The sequence below is a fragment of the Artibeus jamaicensis genome, unplaced genomic scaffold, assembly GCF_021234435.1.
Source record: "Artibeus jamaicensis isolate MK-2021 breed Jamaican fruit bat unplaced genomic scaffold, CSHL_Jam_final contig_354, whole genome shotgun sequence".
NCBI lineage: Eukaryota > Metazoa > Chordata > Mammalia > Chiroptera > Phyllostomidae > Artibeus > Artibeus jamaicensis.
In genome coordinates, this window is record NW_026521803.1 from 30,489,724 (window position 1) to 30,514,244 (window position 24,521).

General features: G+C 51.1%; 1 protein-coding gene across 5 annotated transcripts in view; it reads left to right on the top strand.

Annotated features, from left to right (window-relative positions):
* The window catches only part of MAPK4 (mitogen-activated protein kinase 4), a 126,481-nt gene extending 108,174 nt beyond the window's left edge, over positions 1-18,307 (top strand). For 4 of the 5 annotated variants that reach the window (XM_037165097.2, XM_053664358.1, XM_037165099.2 and 1 more), the window contains 4 exons: positions 7,399-7,543; positions 9,112-9,273; positions 12,882-13,083; positions 15,739-18,307. In XM_037165097.2, coding sequence (XP_037020992.2) covers positions 7,399-7,543; positions 9,112-9,273; positions 12,882-13,083; positions 15,739-16,438 — 1,209 coding nt within the window. In that variant the 3' untranslated portion in view covers positions 16,439-18,307. The remainder of the gene's footprint in view (positions 1-7,398; positions 7,544-9,111; positions 9,274-12,881; positions 13,084-15,738) is intronic. The other variant, XM_053664360.1, reaches the window with a different exon arrangement.
* Positions 18,308-24,521: the final 6,214 nt, after the last annotated feature.

Below are 24,521 nucleotides of genomic sequence, written 5' to 3' on the forward strand. Positions count from 1 at the left end.
CCAGGTGCTTCCATGGTGTAGCAGGGCTGAGAGCCGCTGCTCCATGTGCCGCCAAATTTCCCCCTTGAAAGTCAGCGAGACGCATGTCTACTTACATACAGCCTGGCAGTTAATGCATCCTCCTAAAAGGAGCCATTTGCTCACAAACTGACCGGCCCATTAAAAATTAATCACTTTAGCCCAGCAGGGCCTTTGCTTAAAGATGGCTGTTGAGTGCAATGCAGCTTCCTGGGACTCTCGTGTCCCACAGAGGACAGCTGGGAGACCAGCAGCACAAGCAGATGGGGAAACGGAGGCTGAAGCAGCTGAACCAAGCCTCCCCTTCACCCTCCCCTCGAATCAACCCAGCAGCTGGTCCTGGCAAGGATGGTGGGGGGTCAAAGCTGGCGATCCTGGTACAGCTCCAAGGAAACAGAACATATTGTCCTGTCTTTGAACTGTAATAGAACTCAGAGTTCATGATTTGGACCCCATGAGGTCAATGTCAAAACTTCTATCTGTAACGGTGAGCTCTAGGTGAATCAGAAAACCACCACATTTCAAGAAAGCGCTTTTTAGAAAGTGGCCCAACTCCATGGCTCCCACCTTCCTGCTGTTGAAAAGTAAGGAGTGGTGTGTTATGCTGAGTGACATAAGCCTGTCACCAAAGGACAAATAAATACTGTGTGATCCCACTTACATGAGGTACCTAGGATAATGAGATTCATAGAGACAGAGAGTCACAGGGCACGTGCCAAGGGCCGGAGGGCAAGGACTGTGGGGTGTTGTTTTGTGGGTACAGACTCCGTTTTGCGAGGTGAAGAGTCTGGAGACGGTGGTGGTGGTTGTGCAGCATGTGAGTGTGCTTCCTGTCATGGAGCTGCACACTGGGAAACGGTTGAGATGGTGAATGCTGTGTTCTGTGTATTTTACCACGTTTAAAAATAAATTAGTTTTTAAAAAGCAATGCTATCATTTTTTTAAGCAAAAACGAACGCAAGGGGGCTGCAGGAACTGGCCCTGTGGTTGATTTCCATGGAAACCTGGGAGCTGGTGCGTTTCAGGGGAGGGGCAGGTGATCAGCATTTGGGGCCTCTTAAAAGTTAATGAAAAGTCAGTGCCGCTGATTTGACTGTGCTGTTTCTTCACCTGCGTGTATTTTAGCTGCATAAACAGAATGTACCAGATGACTTACAAATGCCTGTGCTGGGCTTTCGAGATTGTGCATTCTTTCCCTCGGCTTGAGAATCCCTGCTGCATATTTTCACGGAAATGAGTTTAATAGAATGCGTTTGGAGTCAGCAATTAGAAAGGCTGTTTGGCTGTGGTGTTCTTTCTTTTTAAAAAGGCTTCTAAACATGCCTGATATGGATACCGGCACAAATAAGAATTATACCTTCAGAGGGAGAAGACCGTGGAAAGGGAGGCCAGGTAGTTCTCCTTCAGCTGGGCCTCTGGGATGGTGGTGTTTTTCTTGGTGATATTTTGATGATTGTCTGTTACACAAAGAACCTGTTACAGGTCAGGCTACTGCTGGGTTAGAGGAATCATCCCAGCCAATCACAAATCCATGGGGCAGGGCATTACAGATCGCCTGGGGCTCTGCTGGTACAAACCTATCACATTGTTTGTCAGATGAAGTGCAATCTGCACTTAATCCAAGTCCCTGAGTTTGAGCACCTGTGCTCTGGCATCCACCTGGAGGGTGGGTGTTGGCACCCCTCCCCACAAGGTTATCCATTCTGTGATTGGATGTCTTCGTCTAGGGCCAGTCCCCACCTTGGACAGCCCTGATGGCTTTAGAGGGCTCTCTTAGGTGAAAGGGGGTACAGCCCCATATTCAGATCAAAGGTGCAACATCCACGTAGCCTGGGGTCCACTGTGTGACCGTGGATAGGTTGCTTATCCTCTCCGTTCCTCCTCCTCTCCGTTCCTCCGCTTTCTCACAGTGAAATGACTGTAATGAGAGGTCTCTGCCTCGGGGGTTGCTGCAGAGATGACGTGAGTCAGCCCATACAAAGCAGTTAAAGCAGTTTGAGAAGCTCAGTAAACGTTAGCTGTTAGTATTCTAATGCAAAGCTATCCATCTCCTACTTTGCCTTTGTCTGTCCCCGAGCCTTCCAGAGCAAACTTAACTCTTGTCTGCATGACAGCCTTGCAGACGGCTAAAGGCAGCTCTCCTGGCCCCCACCTATGTTCTCCAGGGTGAAAGTGTCCAGTCTTAAGCATTCTCTGTGTAATGTGTCCTTATCTGCCATGACACATCCACCAGGAGCTCGCCGCAAGAATTACAGCCTGTGGAACAGCCCCCACTTACCCCTAAGGCTACGGGGTCTACTTCTCCATAGCTGATTTCTTTTTTACTTGACCTAGTTTCTTCTAGATCAGACAGGGGTGTGTGTGCATTCCTAACCCCTTCCAAGGAAACGTGGTGCCCAGGGGCAGTCCTGAGCCCATTAATCCCCTGCTATCCAGAAAGCAGCATCTTTGGTAGCGGCTCTCTGCTTGGGTGCCCCCTCCCACAGTTAAGGCAGCAAGGGCCCTACACAGCCAGCACTGAAACTCCCGACATGCCCACCACCCCTCCTTCCTCCCACTCTGCAACCCTCCCCGCTCCCTTTGTTCTTCTTGGGGTTCTCAAACTGGGAGGGGGCTCATTTAAGTGGAGATCAGTAGCTTCAGGCCATCTGCGCATCTCACAAGCAACTCCCCTGATTCTGATGTGAGGAGGCCTGAGGGGCCACTGACTCTAAGCCCCTGCCCTGTGTCCCATTTGTCCAGAAGTTTCTCTGGCCCCTGAGCACATTCTAGGTCTTCCCACCCCATCACCTGTATTCACACGGGTTCCCCATCACCACCTGGAAGGTTCCCTAGTACAGCTATCTAAGATGTCCCCATCCATCAAGACCAACTCAAACCTCACGTCCCCGAAGCCTTCCCTGACCTGCCTCAGGACAAAGTATGACCCCTCTGCACTCTGAGCATACCTCTGGCCCTTGCTGCTTATCATCACCCCTACCTAGTGTGCATGGTGGTGAGGTCCAGCAGTGTACAGAGTAGAGTACGGGCTCTGGACTTGGGCATGTTGCCTTCCTTCCCCATGGAGAGCCTGCATCAGGAAGCCAATGGAAGGACTGCTGAACGAGTTCATGTAAAATGCAAACAGCGTCCAGTACAGAGCAAGTCCTACCTTAATGTTGACCGAGTGCACTTCCTGGTCCTTCCGGTCATCTTTTCGTCCCTCTAACCATGTTTTATGCTCTTTGAGGTCAGGGAGGTTCCTAATCGTCTTCACTTCTGGGTCATAGGGAGGGACACACACTCCCAGGACACGTGCTGGAGGATGATGCAAGTTGGGGAAGCGAGGCTCTTGGGGGCCCTCGCCATCCTGGCCAGAAGCATCCATTCAGTATTGGGGGGCGCCTCTTCCCACCCTGTCACCCCACCACTACATTCAGAGAGGGAGAGGAAGAGTTGACTGGGTTTTATTTCCCAGGAAAATGTTGTCTCCATTTGAATTCTCCCCACCCTTGTGAGAGGCCGGGAGTTACATTGTCGTTAATGCATGAAGTCGGAGGCTTATGGGATCAGAGCTTCTCCCCCAGCCTTCCCACACCCAGATCCACGAGCTCAGGCCCCAGGCGATGGAGACATAGGGCAAGCCACACAGAACAGGAGTCCACCCAGCGCTGGCTGGTCAGGGCAGGAGATGGGTGCCCACCCTTCTAGGGTGAGTTTGAGCAAGACTGTACTGAATTTCCTGGCAGACATCTGGGACTGAGTCCACACACCTGCTTCTGACGAAGGCATGCTCAGAGCTCTAAGGGCACCTTCCCTCTGGGTCGGTTGCAGGCCCCTCATTAGCCTCGCTCGGGGCAGCTGCTGCTGGAGTGTTATTTTTCAAACACCTCTGAAGCTTTCAAAGTCAAAGCCTCCTGGCTGTCCAGGACTCTAAAAGGACAGTGAAGTGGGCTGGTGGGAGCAACAGCTGGAGGAAACCTGAAGGCCCCGTGGTAGGAAACTATCCGACTGCCTCCCAGTGCCGCCCCCAGAGCCAGCCTCTCACCAGGAACGCCAAGGGACCAGGTGGCAGAAGGAAAGCGACAGCCCTGTTCCGGTCTTGCCTGTTGTCTGCTGAGAGGGGACCATGGACAATTACAGAACATGAGCTCCGTGTCTCCTCAGAGTGGAGATATCTAATAGCTCACAGGACAGTGTGTGATGTGTGTGCCTGGTGTCCCACTCGGTCCCTCCTCAGCCAGCCTGCCCACGGGGGAGCCACCTGGAGACCACGTCTGGTCACTGAGGACAGGGACCCCTACATCAAGGGGAGCCCACCCTCTCCTCTCTGCAGGCTCAGCAGGAAAACCGCTTAGGGATTTCCATGAGCCAACATACTTACTGATTTATGAGCCCTTCTGATAAAATTGAGTCTCCACTCCTTAGTATTCGTTAAAGAATGTTTTTTATTCTAGAAAATTCTGACTTTCATCCCATCTACTCAGCTGAAACTCCTCTCTTGAATTTAGATCACCAGTATCACGTTGTGGACCCCCCCCCCCCAGTGCCTCTCCTGCTCAGATGCCCGGGGCTCATGGGGCCTCCTGGGTCCGCCCACTCCCCTACCCTGGGGAGGGAGCCCCTGTTCTCATCCCCCCTTCCCCAGGGTCCTCTTGCTTCAGAGCCAGGGAGAAGACACTGTGCTTTCCCAGATTCTTCTCTGTCTCGTGGCTCCAGAAACACATCAGTGAATACTCTGTGTCTGCAAAGGGCTTGAGGGACAAGTAGACATCAAGAAGTAGCTAATAGTTAACAAAAATCCAGCCGGCTTTTGGTTGTCATTCAAAGGTAAGCAAGAAGCAGGGGTTAACTTTCCCACCCTGCTATCAAGGCCCAGGCCCACAATTCTGGCCCACGGGCAGCTTTGCCTAAAAGAACATCTTTCCTTTACTTGAGAGCAGGTGTTTCAGAAGGAAGCCCCTCCCACCCCACATCCCCACTTCAGCCCCAGTGCTGCAGAGAGGTAGGAGCTCATTCTAGGGAATCCATTCTCTAAAAGACTATTTACCTGCATATCAAGGAAAACTTTCCTTAAGTTGTCCCCCCGCCCCCCGGGCGATCCCTACTTTATAGTCTTCCTCTGACAGTCACACCTCTGACTAGAAAATAAAATCAGACCATCCTTTCCTTATAACCCACCCACTCGGAAGTGACCTCGTACAGACAGTTTGGCTTGCCTCTGTAATTTTTAGACTCAAACCTCAGCCCCTAACAAAGTACTGTGCACACAACCTGGATGAGTCTAAATGTCAAGTGGAGGAATTCAGACTCAAATGACTGTGATTCCCTTTGCATGACATTCAGAACCAAGGCAAGACTGGAGGGACAAGGAAGGGACACAGGGACTTGTCTGAGATGATGAAATTGTTATAGTATCTTGATTGTGATGGTGGTTATGTGATTCTAGGCTTTTGTCAAAACTCATAGAACTATACACTAAACAGGGCAAATTTTACTTAATGTATGTAAATCATACTTCAATACACCTGACTTTTAAAAAGTGTCTTATATTTGCCAATCCTTTTTGAAACAAGGTGAGGCACAAATAGCTGCCAACTTTTGTGAACATCTCATTCACCTTTGAAAATGGGAACTGTAACTCTCTGGAAGGTCAGGTATGTCGAAGAAAAGGGTCAGTGATCCCCACAAAATGTGCCTTGTTTTGAAGGGGATTCAAAACAAGATCGGATCATAGGAGGCATTCCTTATTGATTCATTCATTTATTCATTCCTTTGTTCAACAGCGTTGATTGCACACTTCTTAAGAGGCCGACTTGGGGGCTAGGCAATGAGGAAATGTCTGTGGAACACGATACAGCTTCTGCTCATGAGGTGCATACAGTCTAGTGGTCGGAGAATGAGGGACTTGATGGAAGTGGAGAAAAAGTAGCCAAACAGGGACCATGGAGCTCCTGGGAGGGGCATCCACATCATCCCAGCAAATTGGGAAGCTTCTGAGAGGAAGCCAGCCCAAGCGTGAGTCAGCCAGGGAGGGCAGTGGGTGCGAGGACCTCCGCTGGTGGAATGCACACGGGGAGGTGCCCAGGGAGAGAAAGTGGGATACATTATTAACAAATTGGAAGGAGTTCATTCTGACGGGAGCTTTGAGTCCAGAGGACGGCTTTGCTCTAGTCATTTCCGGCTCAGGGGTGTTCTCCTCTTTCCCCCACCAGTTTGAGCCCTACTCTGAAGAAATTTGTGCCGCAGAGGAGAGAAAGTTGCTGTCATTTTTCAGGGCCCTGAAAAGGTTTTTAAACAACAAATCTTTGCTCAACAACTGAAAAATTTTCAGATTTAACTGATCAGAAGTGCCTGGGTACTTGGGCTTCCAAACTTTTCATACATTTTCACTTGGGTCTGTCTGTGATACTTTTACATCAGTAAAAAGACAAATTCAAATGCCAAACGGGGCATGACATCATCAAATAACAAGACCACCCCTAGAATCTCTCATTGGAGCCCCTCGATCTGAATGGTCTCACCTTGAATCCAAAATGAGTCCATTTGCCCACTTTAGAGAGATTGTTTAGTTAATCCAGATGGACATTTCCCATGTTTTGCTGTTGGGCCAGCCTTCTGAATTATGTAGAGAAAAACTTTCAAATTTCCTGGCTATTTTTTTTTTATCTGTGCTAAAACCACGTAGATCATCATTGTACCTTGTAGGGAGGGATTCCATCCCAGACTGCGAATTATTGAGCAATGGCTAAAATCAGCTAGACTGTCTATTCCCCCCAAAGAACACTATCTAATCACAGAGTCCTCTGGGAAAAAGCTGTGTCCACTTTGCCATTTAGGTCTGCTTTCATAGGCCCTTCATCAGCATCCATTATGAAGCTCGCCTCACCCATGCTCAGCAGGAGTTTGGCTCTGGCATTGTAGCTGCATTAATTGTAATCTCTAGCACCAAAGCAGTGGGCTTGATTTCAAATGTATGGCTGTTTCTGAGATTTAGCCACTAGATAAATGAAATTTCATCATCTCATTGTTGTTCCGGTAGTAGTGGTAATGAACTTGAATATGGTTCTTATTTACCCATCTTCTTACTGGATGAGGGCAGATTTGTTTTGCACAGTTACATCAGGCTGGTGTAGGATACTTCTAAAATAATGGTACCCTGAATCCCTTTCTACACAGGAGAACTCCAGGGCCTCCTGAGATTCTTCCACACTTGAGCCCCACAAACTAACCTGAACCCCTATAATCAGACCCCTGTTCTTTAATGCTCACTCCAGATAACAGGAAAGAGTAGACGGCTAGAGGATCCTGAAGGGGGTCCTGTGTCCAGGTGAAGAAAAACAAGAAGAGGCGTGGGAATATGCGTGACGGATGAATAGGGCCAGTGATTTTGTCTTGCAGGGTTATCTGTCAGAAGGCTTGGTAACGAAGTGGTACCGCTCACCACGCCTGCTCCTCTCCCCGAACAACTACACCAAAGCCATCGACATGTGGGCCGCAGGCTGCATCCTGGCCGAGATGCTCACGGGGAGAATGCTCTTTGCAGGTAAGCTGCTAACCACGCCACCTTCCTGCTCCTCCGGTGTCATTCTGCTTATATTTTTCCCTTTTCTTCTCCTTTTTAAATTTTTGCTTGCTTGTTTCTCTCCCCCTTTTTTTTTTCTTTCGGTGATATTCTAGAAAAAGAAAGAACTGAGTGCACAAAACATGGTAACTTTCTCTTTGAAATAATCTCTGTAGCTTTTATGGCACTACTTGGAGGTGCCTTACTATCATTTCAGGCAAAATACTAGACTCAAAATAATCTCTGAGGACAGAACTTTCAGAATCAAGTAACCACTTGTATTCAAACACCTTGAGATTGACTGCTGGAAACACCTGCCCTCCATTTTCAATCCCTTCCTCATGTCTCCCTGCCACTCTGGGCAGTTGTTAGCCTGGATTGCTCATTTGGAAAGGGCACCCCACACGGGGCTCCCAGAGTCCCTGAACCCACCCTCCATGAGCCCCCTGGAGAGGCCAAAGGGTCTCCTTGGGAGCAGACCCTGATGCTGTGGGCAGTTTCTGGGTGGGCATTGAAAGCATTTGCATATGATTAGTGCCACCCAGGGCATCGTGGGGGAACACGGAAGAGCCCATCCTGGGCCACCAGCCTCTGGCATTCTGAAATCCCATGGGAACCAATGGTAAGGGGGGGCCCACTGTGCAGTGGGGACGAGCGGGTGGTGGGGGGACTCCTCCAGGAAAGAGAGGCTTGGTTGAGGATTCACCCTAGTAGAGGAAGTGGAAAGGCTACTCATGCAAAAAGGGAAAGTGGAAATGATGAAAGTAACTGCAGCCTGGAGGTCAGAGCAGGACCGCAGGGAGACAGACCCGACCCACACCAGCAGTGCCAAAGCTCCGATGCAGGCGCCATGTTGCCTGGGTGTAGAAGGCAAGTTTCTGAGATGCATAAAGACTGATGCTCCTTACAGATGAGAAAGGTATTCATTCCCAGCATCTGGCATGGTGCCTGGCAGAGAGAAGGTACTCAATAAATAATGACTTGTTGAATGAGTGAATGAATGCTTGACTCCATCCTGACCACGGAGGGGCAGAGCCTGTCTTCCTCCCTCTCCCCAAGGAGCACAGGGGCAGTGCTCTCAGGACACACCCCAAACCCAATTTGTTATTCCTGATTCTTTTTCCCTCCTAACTGGAGTCCTTCTAATTGGAAGCCAAAGGCTAAGGCTCAGTTCTAGACTCGAAATCACTTCCTTCCCCAGCCTGGTAAAGACCATGTGGAGAGGTATATGGAAAGGAGCACTTGGAAGGCCCTGGGCCAGGCTGCTCCCGTCCCTTTAGTGTTGGCTGACTCAGTCTGGATCAGACTGCTCCATTAAGAGGCAGAGACATTTCACAAAGCCGAGCCCCAGAGACAGCAGGCAATCTGCTTGTAGTCAATAGCATGTTAGCGGCGGAATGAAGGCCAGAGCCCAGGACACCTGGCTCCCAGCCTGGTGCTGTTCCCACTGTCCTGTGTTGCCCTTCCCAGGCCTTCTGGAGCTGCTATGGTGCTTCTGCACACCCACCACTTGGGCAGCTCACTTAACCACCTGGCATTTGCCTTCCCAGGGGCTCACGAGCTAGAGCAGATGCAGCTCATACTAGACACCATCCCTGTGATCCGGGAGGAGGACAAGGACGAACTGCTCAGGGTGATGCCTTCCTTCGTCAACAGCACCTGGGAGGTGAAGAGGCCCCTGCGCAAGCTGCTCCCTGAAGTGAACAGTGAAGGTACTTGAGCCAGACATCCAGGCCAGCATCTTGGGGGCATCATCTTGAGGGCAGAGGCAGGTGGTCTCCTTCCAAAGGACCACGCATAGTCCCTAGCCATACAAGCGAGCCCCCCAGCAGGCAGCCTGTGCCCTGGCTCCTTCCAGACTGGGAAGGATGGCGCTCTGGAGTCTGGCCAGCAGGCACCCCTCACCACAGTCCTCAGTGGTCCTCCACATTCTGGCCCTGGTTTGCTTTTCCTTCTTGTCTTTCCTGCTTGCCTCCCTCCTTCATCCCCTTTACTTCTTCCTCGTTGGAGGGTATGATACGGTGCAGAGAACATGAGCTTTATCTGCTTGCGAGCCAAAGCCGGGTTCAACTCCTAGCTCCACCAGTGCCCAGCTCTTTGGCCCTGGTAAGTTTCTTGACTTCTCTGCATCTCTGTTTCCTTACCTCCTAATATATATTAGACAGGTGGTTGTGACAAGTCAGTAACATAGAATTTGTAACACCCTGGGCAAAGGAGAGTGTCATCTCAGACATTACATTCTCACTGGGCCCCATCCCTGTCAGAGGCTTCCTTAGGAAGCTCCTGTATAAGTAGGATACAGGTTCAGCCAATCGTGAGAGAGACCCAAATTCGCAATGGCTCCATTGAGTTCATGCTTCTTTAAGAAAAAAGAAATTAAGACGTTTATTTCCCTTTTATTTAGTAATCCAAAAGCAGGCAGTCCAAGGCCACTAGGTGGACCCTCCCCATAGTCACCCAGGGGCACACGGCCCTTCTGTCTTGTTCTGCCACTGTACGGTGCTGCCCTTAGTCCCTGGAGGAGGGAGAGGAAGGGGGTTGGGTCCCCTGGCCCTTCAGGTCATGAGCCAGAATTTACACACCTCACCTTCATTCATGCCTCGTTGGCCAGAGCTGAGTCACAGGGCCCCACCTCTCTGCAGTGGAGACTGTGAAGTGGGTATTTTACTCCATGATACTTTGTGTCCAAAATTAGGAAAGAGGAGAACAGACACAGGGTACAAACCAGCAGTCTCTGCTGTACTCCTCCCCATCAAGAAACCAAGAACTTGGACTCACAATGTCTTTGGCCATGATTCCCATTCAATCAGTGAATTGCCTCAGTTTCCCTGTCACTAAAAGGGAGAAGGGATTATTTGATTCACCACAAATTAAGGCTCGGCCATCCCTATTTATTTTGATTCTGAGCCTGCTGTAGAAACCCCACCAAGTGTCAAGAGGTGCATTCACCTCTCACGAATTCTGGATCAGGAATGTGTCACCCAGGTCCCCTCCCCCAAGCAACAACACACACTGCAGCCCTTGGTGACCTGGCTCTGAGAGTGGTGGGCCTGGTCTCAGCGAAGTCAGAACTGGTGCCTGATCGAATATGATGAAGCTCCTCACTGTCATCAGCAGCCTCCGCCCACATTGATTGACCCACTGTGGCTGGAGCACTGCCACGGATGGAAATGCAAACAGACACAAGAGCTGGTCTAGCTGGGGAGACAGGGAATCCCATTAGAGATGAGGATGGAGACTTAAGGGGCACATTCTACAGGGCAAGTGAGAGCTCCGGGCACTTGGGAAGGGGGAAAGAGCCACCAAGTGCTGAGAGGGACAGAGGCTGGCCCAGAAGAGTGGTGAGGGCCTAGATCAGTAGGATGAGTTGCAAACCATAGAACTGAAGAGGTGAAAAGGACTGAGAGCCACGGGGCTTTGAATGCCCAGCTGATGGATTTGGACTCAGTCCTGCAGCTGAACAGATGTCCCTTAAAGCCAGGCTTGCTGCGCTGTCCCATCATGCCAACTTCATCCAAAATTCTCGCATTTGCCTCTGGCCTTGAAAAGTAACCCAGTTCAGCCTCTGGACCTCAGGTAATGAGGTAGCACCGGCGTGGAATATGGAATATCGGTGGCAGGAAGGGGACTCAAGCCCATATGGCTAGGACAGCCAGTTGGTGACCCTTGGTTCACCCCCTCTGCTGTGCTTCTGAGGCCCTGCAGATGTGGGAAGAGGCAGGGGTCTTTCTGCTATAGCCCCCAGGGGCTCAAAGGACACAGTCTAGGTGTCCATGTCCCCCAGCAGCCGATGCAGCCGTCATGCCACGGATGCAGCACAAGGAAGGCAGGCCCCGAGAGCCCATGGTTCTGCATTTACTACCAGAAGTAAATACCCCACAAGTGACAAATCAGACTAGAAAACCGAATACACAAAACAGGTGGAAGGAAGGTTCTGGATGAATTAGGGTCGAGGGCCTCCGAGCCTTGCCCGCTTGACTCTCGATCACCAGAGACACCCCTGAGAATCTTTCAGAACCTCGGGCTTCCGAGAAGTCTAGCTGAGAAGCCACGGGGCCACAGAGGGTTACAGGATGGTACATAAGCCTCATCTATATTAGACGTACCTTAAAAACACCTGGGGAAGTTGAGCCCAGGAAAAAAAGGAGTTGGGGGAGGGAGGATACGGTGGTTCATGAGTTAAAGGTAAGCTAGCACTGTAGCAGAAAATCTGAAATCTCTACGGCTTAACCCACGGTAGTGGGTTCACTACTGATCTGACAGACTGGGGGAGCCTGGACGCTCTGCTGGGACCTTGGCTGTCAGGGCAGCTGTCAGCCGCCATCTTCAATGCACAGCTTTCAACGCGCCCCAGGGCACCAACTTCGAGCTGAAGCCAAGGGCTCTCTCTTAGAGCAGGAGGTTTCTGTGGGCCAGGCCTGGAACTGGGGTACACACGTCAGTTCTACCCCATTCCATGGCCCCTGTCACACAGCCACATCTAACCACAGGAGCAGCTGGAAGATACAGGCCAGTGTGTCCCAGGCAGGCACGGGGAAGAGAGACCATGCTGATATCAGGGGACCACAAAGGGCAGAGGTAGGCGCAGGGGTGGAGGTTAAAGGCAACAGACGCATGTTGGACAGAGGAAGGATTTCTAGGATTAGGGCTTCCTAGAAGTATCTGGGCACTTGCTAGAGGACCAGCTGCCACGGGGAGGAAAGAGGAGACTGGTCCTTGGTAGTCGGTGGAGTGGCCTTTGGGGTAGGTGCTGCCCAACTTCAGGGTTCATGAGTGCTTTTTAAATAACAATAATACTAGTGATGATGCCCTGCCAGCGTCCCCTAAGCAAAGCCGCCTCCGAGGTTCGTCCCACGCTGTCTCCTGGGGGACCCCCGTGGCACTGAGCCCCAGGTGCCCACAGGAGGAACCTGCTCATTAGCACGTCCTCAGCTGGCTTCTTCCCCCCACCCCACCCCACCCGGTGCACTTTCAGGGACCACCGCCACATGACCACCTGCACCTCAATCCTTGTCTCTGGCAGCCTGAGGCAGAGTTCTAGCCCTAGACCTCCTGTAACTAACCATGACCCTGAGCAAGTCCCTCTCCCTACCACCCTCACCAACCTCTATTTCTTGGATGTGTGAAGTCAAAAAAGCAGCATCGGCTCTGAATTTGTCACTGGATTGTGGTGAGGATCGTGAGAAAGAAAATGGCTGAAAACCTTTTTTCTACAAATGGAAAAGTACAAACCCCTGGGAACACCACCATGCGGAGGGGTCTCCTCCTCGGGGTGGCAGCAGCAACAAATGACCTTCCTGTTCTGTTCTGCTCCCCACAGCCATCGACTTTCTGGAGAAGATCCTGACCTTTAACCCCATGGATCGCCTGACCGCTGAGATGGGGCTGCAGCACCCCTACATGAGCCCATACTCATGCCCTGAGGACGAGCCCACCTCCCAGCACCCCTTCCACATTGAGGACGAGATTGACGACATCCTGCTGATGGCCGCCAGCCAGAGCCAGCTCTCCAACTGGGACAGGTGTGTTTCCAGAAGTTTCCAGCCCTGGAGTCTAGAGCCCACATTCCTGTGATCCTTTGTGACCTTTCCCCATTTTCCACATTGTATAGCCCAGGGGCGCTTTTTCCAACTTACCTTCCTGCCTTCGTCTCTCCTGTCCCCTGACACATGCAGCCTGTCGCTCACCTGTGCACAGGTCGAGGGCTTTCCTTTGTGTAGCGTGGCACCGCCAGCTCTGCTCTTCACGTGGTGTACACGGGGCTCAGTGCAATGTTCCATGAGCATTAGTAAGCCATCAGCTGACTTCTGGAAGGCTGGGCATTTGCCCTGGAAAAGTAAACTGTAGTAACGCAAGGCAAAAGAACAATGCAAAATTTACCACTGCGCCACCCTGGCGTGTTCACATCGTTCGCACGCCCACAGAGTGCCTCTAGGGGAGGTGCCGTTATTGGTATTGCCCATCGGCACCTGAGGCGGCTGCAGCTCAGAGAGGTTGGGGGTGGTATTGTGTCATACAGCCTGTATCTGGCCCATCCGGGTCCTCCCCAGTCTGCACCCATGTCAGACGCTGCTAAGCAATCACGGGACTCTCTCCTGCTAAAGTGGGCTGGGCATCAGAATCCCTCTCAGCACAGAGTGTCCAGACATCGCTACCAATGAATCAGAGTTGGGTAGAAGATACTTTTAAAGAAGATACTTTTAACAGCCTCCACCTGGGCAAGGCACACATGCTCTCTTAGGCCCTTTCCTCTTAGAGCACGAAGCTAAACGTTTGGGAATCACCATCTGCTACTCCTGGGAGGGACAGCCTAGCTGCTCAATTTAGAAATAAAGTCAAGGGCTTAGCAGCTAGGACTCTGAGGGGCCTAAGGGGGAGCCCTGCTGTTGTGGGGATGTAACGGCTAGTTACATATGTGACAGACGAGCAATTCCTCCTTTTTAGTCATTCAGTGGGTTTTGGATTAAGAAGGCACCACTAATGGCTGGTCAGGGCCACGTTGCTATTACTGGACAGTTTGTCCACATCGATTGTTGTTATCAAGAGTTGCCAACAAATGGAGATTAGTGAAGACTCTCTCTCCTGCCACCCCTGGTGCTAGGCCTGCCCTTGGCTCTGGTCCCTGCAGCCCCTCCCCCTCCACTCCGCAGCAGTGGGGCTCAGCGAGGTTCATCCCATGCTAATCATGGCTCTGGCAGGGGGTTGGTGCCAGGAAAAAACTGTAGCAGGGTTTCTGCCCATCAACTCTGACCACTTCTAAACCTGGTACACTTCTGCTCCCAACCTTTCCCATCATACCTGTGGTGGGGGGAGGTGAACAACAAAGGTGGGGGCAAACCCCCTCCTACAGGCCCAGCTGCTCTGGACAAACTGCTAACCTCTGGACACCTGTGTCCTTATCTGAGGTGGTGATAACACTGAGTCCACAGTCCAGGCTGCTATGAGGGCTACAACTTCCATTTGGCTCTTGGTTTAGGGTCTTCATCAATTCTTCCTACTGGAAATATTCGCAATTTCGAGGACCCTTGTGGGAGGAGGCTGTGTTCACCACTGGGAGTGACCCTGACCCTACTGGTGTCACTGGGAGGGCAGGCAGTATTGGGGCCTTCCCGTGCCTCTCAAACCAAATGGACTGCAATCTGTACTTTCACACAGCCAACCTGCTTGCCCTTGGTGCGTTGGGTTTTCCTGTGTGAGCAGTAGGTCCCTTGTTTCAGGGGCAGCTGGCAGCTGGCCGATGCCTCCTCTGTGCTCCCTGCCTTACCCACCCCTCCCCGCAAAGGTTCTGCAGAGAGCACCTGGCCCAGGGAAGGGAGGGCTCAGCCTGAGCTGACAGCTGGCTCTCCTGCCCGCCTGCCCTTCATTTGCTCTTGGCTGGCTGCCTTCACTTTCTGTGGCTGCAGAGCAGTTAACAGAGGGCAGAGTTCCAAGGATGGATGGCTGGCCTTTCCGGAGGAGCCCATAACCTTTCCGTAGGCCCCACCTGCTCTGCATCCAGGCACGGCGCTGCGGGGCATCGAACACAGTCCATTAGGGCGGGGGTTCTCAGCCCTGGCTGTGCCTTAGAATCACGTGGGGAGGTTTGAAAACCATGCTGATGCAGGACCCCACCCTAGACCTACTGGATCAAAATTGGGGGTGTAGGGCAGCCACGGGATGTCATTTGGTATTCCCGCAGGTGTTCTAATCTGAGCCAGGGCTGAGACGCACTCATTAGGGCCCTGCTACTCTAAGTGTGGTCCCCAGACCCCCAGATCACTGGGAGCCTACTAGAACTCAGAGCCCAAGGCCCCAGCTCAGATCTACTGCACGGAGACCTGCTGCATGGAAACGTTAACACGGCCATTTACCTGCACAGCAAAGGTTAAGGGGCACTGCCTCGGTGCATTCACCAGAAAGTAACTTCCATGAGAACAGGGATTTTGTTGTGTTGTTCACTGCGATGTCTGGTAATGGTTAGAACAGTGCCTGGTACAGAGCAGCCACTGAGAAATATTTGTAGGGTATCGAATGAATATAAAAGGATACAAGGGTTAAGTCGAACAGTCCCTCTACCTGAGCCCTGGAAGCTCACCATCACCTTGTCCCATCACCCTTCCACCTTGGAGCGAGGTGGGGACAGGAGCTGAAGGGACTAGGCTGGGGATCCAATCACTGTTCCCTCTGTATCCTTGCAGGTACCCCGTAAGCCTGTCATCCGACCTGGAGTGGCGGTCAGACCGCTGCCTGGACGCCAGCGAAGTGCAGCGCGACCCGCGCGCCGGCTCAGCTCCGCTGGCGGAGGACGTGCAGGTGGATCCACGCAAGGACTCACAGAGCAGCTCCGAGCGCTTCCTGGAGCAGTCACACTCCTCGATGGAGCGCGCCTTCGAGGCCGACTACGGGCGCTCCTGCGACTACAAGGTGGGGTCGCCGTCCTACCTGGACAAGCTGCTGTGGCGCGACAACAAGCCGCACCACTACTCGGAGCCCAAGCTCATCCTGGACCTGTCGCACTGGAAACAGGCGGCCGGCGCGCCCCCGACTGCCGCTGCAGTGGCCGCGGACGCTGGGGTGCGCGAGGACGAGCAGGCCAGCCTCTTCCTGGAGATCGCGCAGTGGGTCAAGAGCACTCAGGGTGGCCCAGAGCGCGCCAGCCCGCCCCCCGAGGGTCCTGAGCACCGATTGTCTGCCTCCCCGCCCAGCCACCCTGCCGCCAAAGACGGTAGCACTAGCCCTCAGTTCGACCTGGACGTGTTCATCTCCCGCGCGCTGAAACTCTGCACCAAGCCCGAAGACCTACCAGACAACAAACTGGGCGACCTCAATGGCACATGCATCTCCGAGCACCCTGGAGATCTCGTGCAGACCGAGGCTTTCTCCAAAGAAAGGTGGTGAGGGCCGAGGGGGCGCTCCAGCACAACCCCCACTCCCACCCAGAAGGGCCACCTGGGAAAGTCGGGCCTGGCAGGAGGCGGCCAGCTCCCCGGCACCCCCACCACCCCATCCTCCCCTCTCTGCTGCCTGGGGGTTAGCAGAACATAGGAAGGATCCAAGGAGCGAGAGGAATGTCCATTTCTTAAACTGCCTTAATAACTAGCCTTTAACCTCTGGGAACGGGTTTGAACAGGAGCCTAGTTTGGGTTGATCAGTGTCCCAGCGAAGAGGAGGCCCTTGCATTTTCTAAGTAGTGGCGTGCAGGAAAGAAACAGGTCTTAGACCCAGTCCGCAGGTCCTGTCTGGGTGGGTGGAGACAGGAACCTTGCAGGCCTGGCGTTTAAACCGTCAGCCTCCACTGACAGATGAGGGAAGACAGTGAGAAGCAGAGAAGCAAAGTCTGGCCAGTGCCTGGGCGAGCCTTGAACCCCAGTCTCCCGGCCCTCAGCCTGTGTCTGTCCTCATGGAGCACCTCCCTCTGCTGGGTCGCACTGGCATTTCAGTCAGAGAAGTTAGTCCGAGAGCATCTTCCCTGTCCGCGACCACCTGACCCATGCCATGTTCCTTGATTCGGAACAGTGTTTCCCGTGTTCCAAATCTGAAAACTGGGCCAGAGTCTTTTCCCTCCGCAAGCACATTTTTTCTGGTGCCTCCAGTGCATAAACATTCTCATTTGTCACGCCCCTGCGTTTGCCTCCCCGCTGCATGAGCTGAGATCTTTGTTTGGGTCAGGCCAGTTTGGGGTCTGTGGGTAAGAGAGCTCATCCTCCTAGGCCTGTGCACCCACCTCCTCCACACTTCTTGCACACTTTCCTGACACAGGCACAGACACGGCGACAGCCCTAGCTCCCCAAGGGGTGTCATACATGAGTGAGCTGGGAGGTAGCAATGCCACGAACCCCTTCAGAGCTCCCCACACCTACTGAAGTGCTTACCATAGAGCACGTGTGTGAGGAGGGAAGAGTTCAGAAGGGCCCTATCAGGCATCATGAATATCGCCCTTGATTTTGATCATCTGTTTAGCCTTGGCAAAGAGCAGGCCCCAAAGAAATGCATTGGAGAGCAAGTGGCCTGGGGGACAAGGAGTCCAGGAAGGTAGGAAGATGTGAGAAGTGAGGTGCCAACAGTGAGGGCACTCAGGGGTCAGGCAGCAGCATGGAGACCTCATGACAACAGAAGGGGCTCCAAGCAACCACACCCCTCCTAATTTAGGCCAGGATGAGTGTGGAACACTCACACCCAGAGGGGCACCCCCACGCAGAGCCTGGGGGGATGGTGTGTGGACACAGCAGCCCCTCTGCAGAAGCATAGTGCAGGCGCCTGGAAGGCTGTGCGATTTCCACCGCTGGTGTTCAGCCCCACCCCCACCCCAACACACCCAAAGATACCCACGGGGAGTCTAGGCACGCCAGGCGGAGGATGCCCCGGTCTTGGTCTTAGCTGTGTCCACTTTCACTGCAACGGCACCTTAAATCTAATCAGCTAACTAGGATTTGTACATCGGAACCTGCAACAGATTAGAAACTTCTATTTAAAAACAGAATTAATCACACTGACCGATTTTTAAATGGAGAATATGTAAATATGAAGTATTTGGTTCGGTTTTTATTTTAAAGAAAAGGAAATGTACACTGCTCCTCATGTGCCATTCGTCCTCAGAGGGCGGCTTTACATTTTTAGTGAAGGAACAAGCTGCTGGCCTTGCCCGGAAGTTCATATATAATTGTTATTACAGAGGAATTGCTATTACTACTCATATTTTAAAAAAATCTATTAAGCATTATTAAACTTGATCTGGACGGGCCAAATAAAGTTTTATTGGAACATGGATTCATTTGTTCACTTACTTATTATGTTATTTGTTTATGCATCATCTGACCTTGTCTTTAACAGCGGGTGATTGATCAGAACCCGGCTGGCTTCTCGCAGCACCCATGAAGGCCAGCGGTGTGAGGGACGGCAGCTGGAGGGGAGGGGAGAGGAGAATCTACCCAGACTGGTGGTCAGGAAAGTGACTGCAAAATCATCTGGGTCTGGCCTGGTGTTTATACTATAGATTTCAAACCATATCTAGAAGCCAACTCCAACCCTTCCGACCAAGGCTATCCTTTCCTCCGGTCGTAGAAGGTGCCAACATCGTGAGATTTGGGGGAGCCAACGACCCAAAAATAACTGCCTGAGCCACACCTTACAGAGGCCCTGGATTCCACCCATCTGAAGTTCACCCTTTTGTAATACCTATGTCCAAACGTTAGCCCAAACTTCGTTTGTTATTCTGCAAATGTAGATATAAACAATAGAGAGGGTTTTAAAATTCTGTTTCTGTTTAGTTCGACTTTTCTGAAAGACCTTTTGACTAAAGGAACTTTCGACTGTGGAAGTGCATCTAAGCCAAGAGGAGCATCCTGTGAGCCAGTTGGGATTCCCTCCAAAGTGTCAGCTGAGAGTAACTCTCTCCCAGCTGGGAAGATGTGAATGCAGAGTGGCCCTGGGCCAGGGCAGAGTCCTGGTGAAATTTTACATTTGAGCAGCCCTCAGTCCTGGGGTTGCTAGAATGTAGGAAATAGGGTTTGAGGGAGAAGGAGTTGAGAAGTCCCAACCGCAAACAGCACCAAAAAGTGCCCCCCCCATAGGACACAGTTGCCCAGGGTCACAGTTCTCCCAGCAGCAACATGTGACGACAGGTGCTATCAACCAGGGGACCTCACCTGAGCTCTGGCATCCAGAATTTGTTCTGGGGATCAGCCATGTCGGACTCTGAGTTGATCTGTGTTACTTGGCTCTGCAGCCCCTCAGAGATCAAAGTGATCCAGGAGGGCCCAGGGCCTCGCACTTGCAAAAACACTTACCAGGCAGGATGTTACAGGGGCCCAGAGGTTATCTCCTGGGAGCCAGAGGAGGGCCAGGCCTCTGAATGCCAGCCTTCCTTCAGAATGTCCAAGGTTTAGGAAGGGGGGCCTGCTGAGATAATGCTCCACTGACTTTGAATACCGTTGTGTCTCCTGTAATCCCACAGCTGTGTGCAAAGTTGTGTCTCGCGTGAACATTACAGCAAAGCTGAGGCAACACAGCTTTGTTATTTGGGAGAATATGCCTACATATTTTTAGGAACATGCAGCATTCTTAAAATATAACAATAAAAATAATAAAAGCATACCTGCTGAGGCAGGGTTAGGCAATCTCACACCTGAGACACCTTTTCTTATTTAATCATGGTCTGCCCATGAAAGCCAAGCTTGTCGACAGATTTGCAACCTAGCTCACTGCTCATTTTGTCGGCGTGGTTAATCCTGGGGCGCCCTGGCCAGTGCATGTGGCTCAGTTGCTTGAGCATCAGTCCGTGAAATGAAAGGTCACCAGTACAATTCCCGGTCAGGGCACATGCCTGGGTTGCGGGTTTGGTCCCCATCTGGGAGCATACGAGAGGCGACCATTCTCTCTCACATCGATGTTTCTCTCACTCTCTTTCCCCTCCCTTATCTTTTCTCTAAAAATAAATAAATAAAATCTTCAATAAAAAAGGAGCATTATCTTTAAAAAAAAAGAAAATGCTACACTGTAAGATCTGATAAATAATTAAAATAAACAAGATTATACTAATAGTAAATAATGGATCCAGAATGCAGACCTACTAACACTTTTAACATTGTGTTCTCTGGGGTTTTTACATTTCTCTGCATCAGAAATGTGGAAAACGCCCTTCCCAAACCAACAACAAAAATACCAGCCTTTGGAGGACTTGCCCAGCCCCCACCATCCCTTCTCTGAGAGGTATGTTCTCTCTCCCACAGGCAAGGCCCTTGTGCCCAGGTTTGTGACAGGGCAGCCTTCGTCCCTCACGCCTCTCACCCCACCTGAGTGGCTGGACCAGGATGGACACCTGCCCCAAGTTAGGCTGATCACAAGAATTCTCTCTCCCAGGAATTTAGGCTTATAATGCAGCGATGCTTGCCAGTCTTTGCTATTGCTTGCACTGAGGACAAGCCAACTTCAGAACTGTGGAGTGACCAAGTTTATTGTGTCCTGATTCACACAGGGAGGAAAATAAAAGGGAGAGAGAGAGACAGAGAGAGAGGGAGACTGCCCTAGTGCTCCTGGACGGGTTTTTTTCTGTTTTAATTTGTTGCTCCAGCCCCTAGTGCTCATCAGATACCCGCTGACCTTACTATAACTCCCCTTTATGTGCATCTCCCTTCAGTGGACTCTGTTACTTGCAACCGAGCAGAGCCTGACTCAGCTGCTGACCTGTGGCCTGGCCTGGCCAGCAGGAGCCCCGTGCTGCACGCTCATACCTGACCTGGATGGGGGAGGAGCTTACATCCCCCCACCCTGCCCCCACACCACACAGGGACACTTTGCACAGGCAGCTCAGCACAGCAGCCCCTGTGAGCAGTGCTTTGAGGAAAGGGAGGAAGCTGAGTAGTTCCATGAGGTGAAGGGCTCTCGGAAGGGTTTAGACAAAAGCCACATCTGGGCCAGAGATGGATGAACCCAACCATGGGAAAGAAATGAATGCCGGGTGGGAGGGGAGGGTATGGAGGGACCTCAGAGGGCCAACCTCCTCTCCTCCACAGTTCTGCCTGGGGTTGACCCGATCTGGGCAGGGCAGAGGTCAGTCAGCGCCAGGAGAAGTCCCTTTAGCTTAGCACGTCTGACATTCTCACTGGGAACAGACATCCGGAGACCAAGGACACCGGGTTATTGGTATAATTAGACTTCCATCAAAATCTGTGAACATGAGGGTTTATCCAGCCAACAAATGTCCCCTGACCATAGGAATGAGAAGAGCCACAGCTGTTTTTACCAAATGGATCACATTAAATTAATTACATTGCCACTGGACAGCTCATTCAATGCCCTCAAGGAGTTTAAATACAACCACAGGTATTAGAGCAGAAAAAGACATTCTAATGCACTCAACCCCCCGCCCTAGAAATAAGGTTGTATAAACTCAGAGGTCAGGCGGCAAGCTGGTGGCTCCTGGCTCATAATCTACTGCTCTTCTTTGAACAGCAGGATGTCTTACCTTGGGACCAGAGGCATTCACTGTGGTTGACTATTCAAAGGCCATTTCCAATAGCTCTTCCCTTGTCTAGCTCCCATCCTAGAGGCTGAAACCCTGAGAACTTGAAATGTGGCTAGTCAGAATCGAAATGGCCTGTGTCAAATACATACCAGATTGCAAAGACTTAGTACCCCCCAAAAAGAATGTAAAATATCTTATTCATCATTATTTATATTGATTACATAGTAAAATTATAACACTTTTATATCTTATATTAAGTAAAATATATTTTAAAAACTTCATCCATCTCTTTTTACTTTTTTTTTAGTGTGCCTGGCTAATATAAAAGTTTTAAATTACATAGGCAACTCACATTACACTTCTATTTGTCAGCACAGTTCTGGAATGCTATGAGCTGATTATTTTTATTGTAATATTTTATTTTAGCAAGGTCTTCATCTTCTCAAAGTAAAAAACGTGACCTTCACAGGAGAACTCCAGGATCCATGTAGTCTTTGTGGAGCAAGCATCTTCCAAGTCAAATAAAGTAATAAAAGCATGTGCCTCTTGCCTTAAAGATTATTTGCAAGCCCACTTAAACTGCACTACACAAAAAAAGAAGTGTTTATTAAGCAGATTCAACAGAGTCTTTCAAAATCTGAAGGCAAGAAGCAGACTCAAGCCTCGAGAAGGACCAAACATGAAGCCCTCGAGAAGCCGAGAAATGAGATTTTTCTTCTCTTTACCTCCCTCCACAAAGGGTTTTATTATCTCATGTTGGCCCCACTGCTCTCGTGTTGCTTGAAGCCCTGAACCTGGACATCCTTCTGCTTCATCTGAATTTAGTAAAATCAATCACTGAAGTCACCATAACAGAGTAGAGGATCAAGGTGACCTGCTCACCAGATTACAGGTCATTTATTTTACTTCCACTGGTGCCAGGCACTGCATTTTATGTTTGGGTCCCATGCCTCTCAGCTGGAGTTTATTCATTAGACTTGACAATGAGACGAGTCTGCCTTGTGCATGCAGAAGAAATTTCAGTCTGAATCTGAAAGTGGAAGGAGCTGCTTCCAAAGATGGCCACTGATTGAAAGGGGGGTGAGCCTCCTTAGTCTCAGGGAGCTCAGTTTTCTGCTTGCAAAATTAGGTCAAAAGATGGGAAACCTTTACAATAACTCATAATTACAAAGATCTGCATACATGGAGGACTGTGGAAACAAAATTTAACCCCTTAAAAAAACTCACAGAACCTGGTCAGATAAAAAAAAAGCAGCCATGGCTAGATCTCTCATGACAGTGGCCACTGCCCCCCAAATGGAGTGAACCAAGCCCCACGGAGAAGACCCCTCCCCCCTCCCCTACTCCAGTCTGTCCCAGGTGCCAGCATCTCTTGCATCACAGCCATTCCATTATTGAGTGCAACCTGGAAGGAACACCACCTTGCACTAGCATGAGGTCCTTCACCAGCTTAGCTAGACTGAGAGCAAGGCCCAAGAGAAAGGGACAGAAGTTATAGCAGTTTAAATGAGGTGGGCGGGAAAGGTGTGAGCCGGCAACAGAATAAAGGGTAGTAGGATATGCCACCCCAGTGTAAGCCACTTTGGCATAAAAGTTATTTTGAGCTGAAGGCCATAAGCCCCCCACGTCAATTCCCAGTCCCCTCCCCCCCCCCTCCCCTCTAATTAAAAAAAAGAAGCAACAAATGCAGGAAGTACTCTCACTACCTTTCCTCTTTTCTTTTTTAAGTCAGGAATACAAATGTCCCTCTTCCTGGAGACAGGCTCTTAACAGCTCAGAGAGAGCACCAGAGGAATCTGTGAACAAACCGTACTCTCTAGTTCCCTCCCATACATTTACCTCCCCACAGTTTGCCTGAACCTGCTTTCCTCTGTCCTGTCGTTTCTCTACAGATGTATTGTGTCCTCTGTTGAAATCAAGCCAGAGTTCTAAGTCACCACTTCGAGTTACTCCTTGTGCTGGTTTTCCCTGGAGGGTGTGCTGCACACGGTAGTAAACTGTTTGTTTTTCTCATGTTAATCTGTCTTTCTGGTAAAGTCCCATCGGAAAACCTGAGATTGGGTAGAGGTGAATTTTTGCTTCCTCTATGAGAACCTTCAAAGGAAGAGAGCTGAAAACCAGGTAGAAGAATCATTGCCATGGGGTGAAGGAGCGGGAGGTTGAAGTGGACTGAGACTGGCAGGGGAATGCCACGGAGGAGGGGAGAGAAAGGCTCTCTGGGAGAAGCTTTGCTCTGGACAGATCATCTGAAATCCCTCCCAGAGAAGGGAAAACCAAGTCAGGCCAGGAGCAGGCCCTGCCTCAAGGCAGAACCTCACAGGAGACAGAGAATATGAACAGGAGGGGCTGAGGAAGGAGGAGCCTTCAGATCCGAAACCCCAAGAGTCACGGAGCCCTAGAGCTTGACTTTCATTTCGTCCACAGCCGGAGCATTTAGTATTGCAGGGGTCACCTGCCTTGGTTGGCCTGGTTACCAATCTAAAGCCCTATCGTGGCTCTCTCCTTGGTAGCGAAGCCTTAGTTGATCATTTCTCCTTCTAAAAACTGTATTACCACATTTCCCAGTTCAAGTAGCCTGAGAGCTGAACTAGCCTCGCGGCAGCGAGAACAACAGGGACATTTCTTAGTCTCTTCTCTAGCCTGACAATGCAGGACTCGCAGCCTTAGCCAGTTTCTTCCCCACGTGTGCACCAAGGAAACCATCTTGGCCCCCCGTGACACCTACTGTGACCTGCCTCTTCAGCACAGGCTCCGAAAGGCCAGGTTTACTCTTAAGACCAAAGGGACCTAACATCCAGGCAGCAGCTGCCAGGGCAACAGAAGCTTCAGGGAACTTACGGCAAAGCCCTACTCAAAGCCCCTTCCTGTGGCTTCCTCTTCCTCCTGCTTCAAGATTCCCTTCCTCAGAGGGAGGGAGGGGGGCAGGAGAGAGCGCAGCTCCCCGAAGCAGCAGACTCCTAGCCTGGCCCATGCCACCAGCCTCTGAGCAGGTGCAGACCTGCCTCCCTCTCTCAGGCT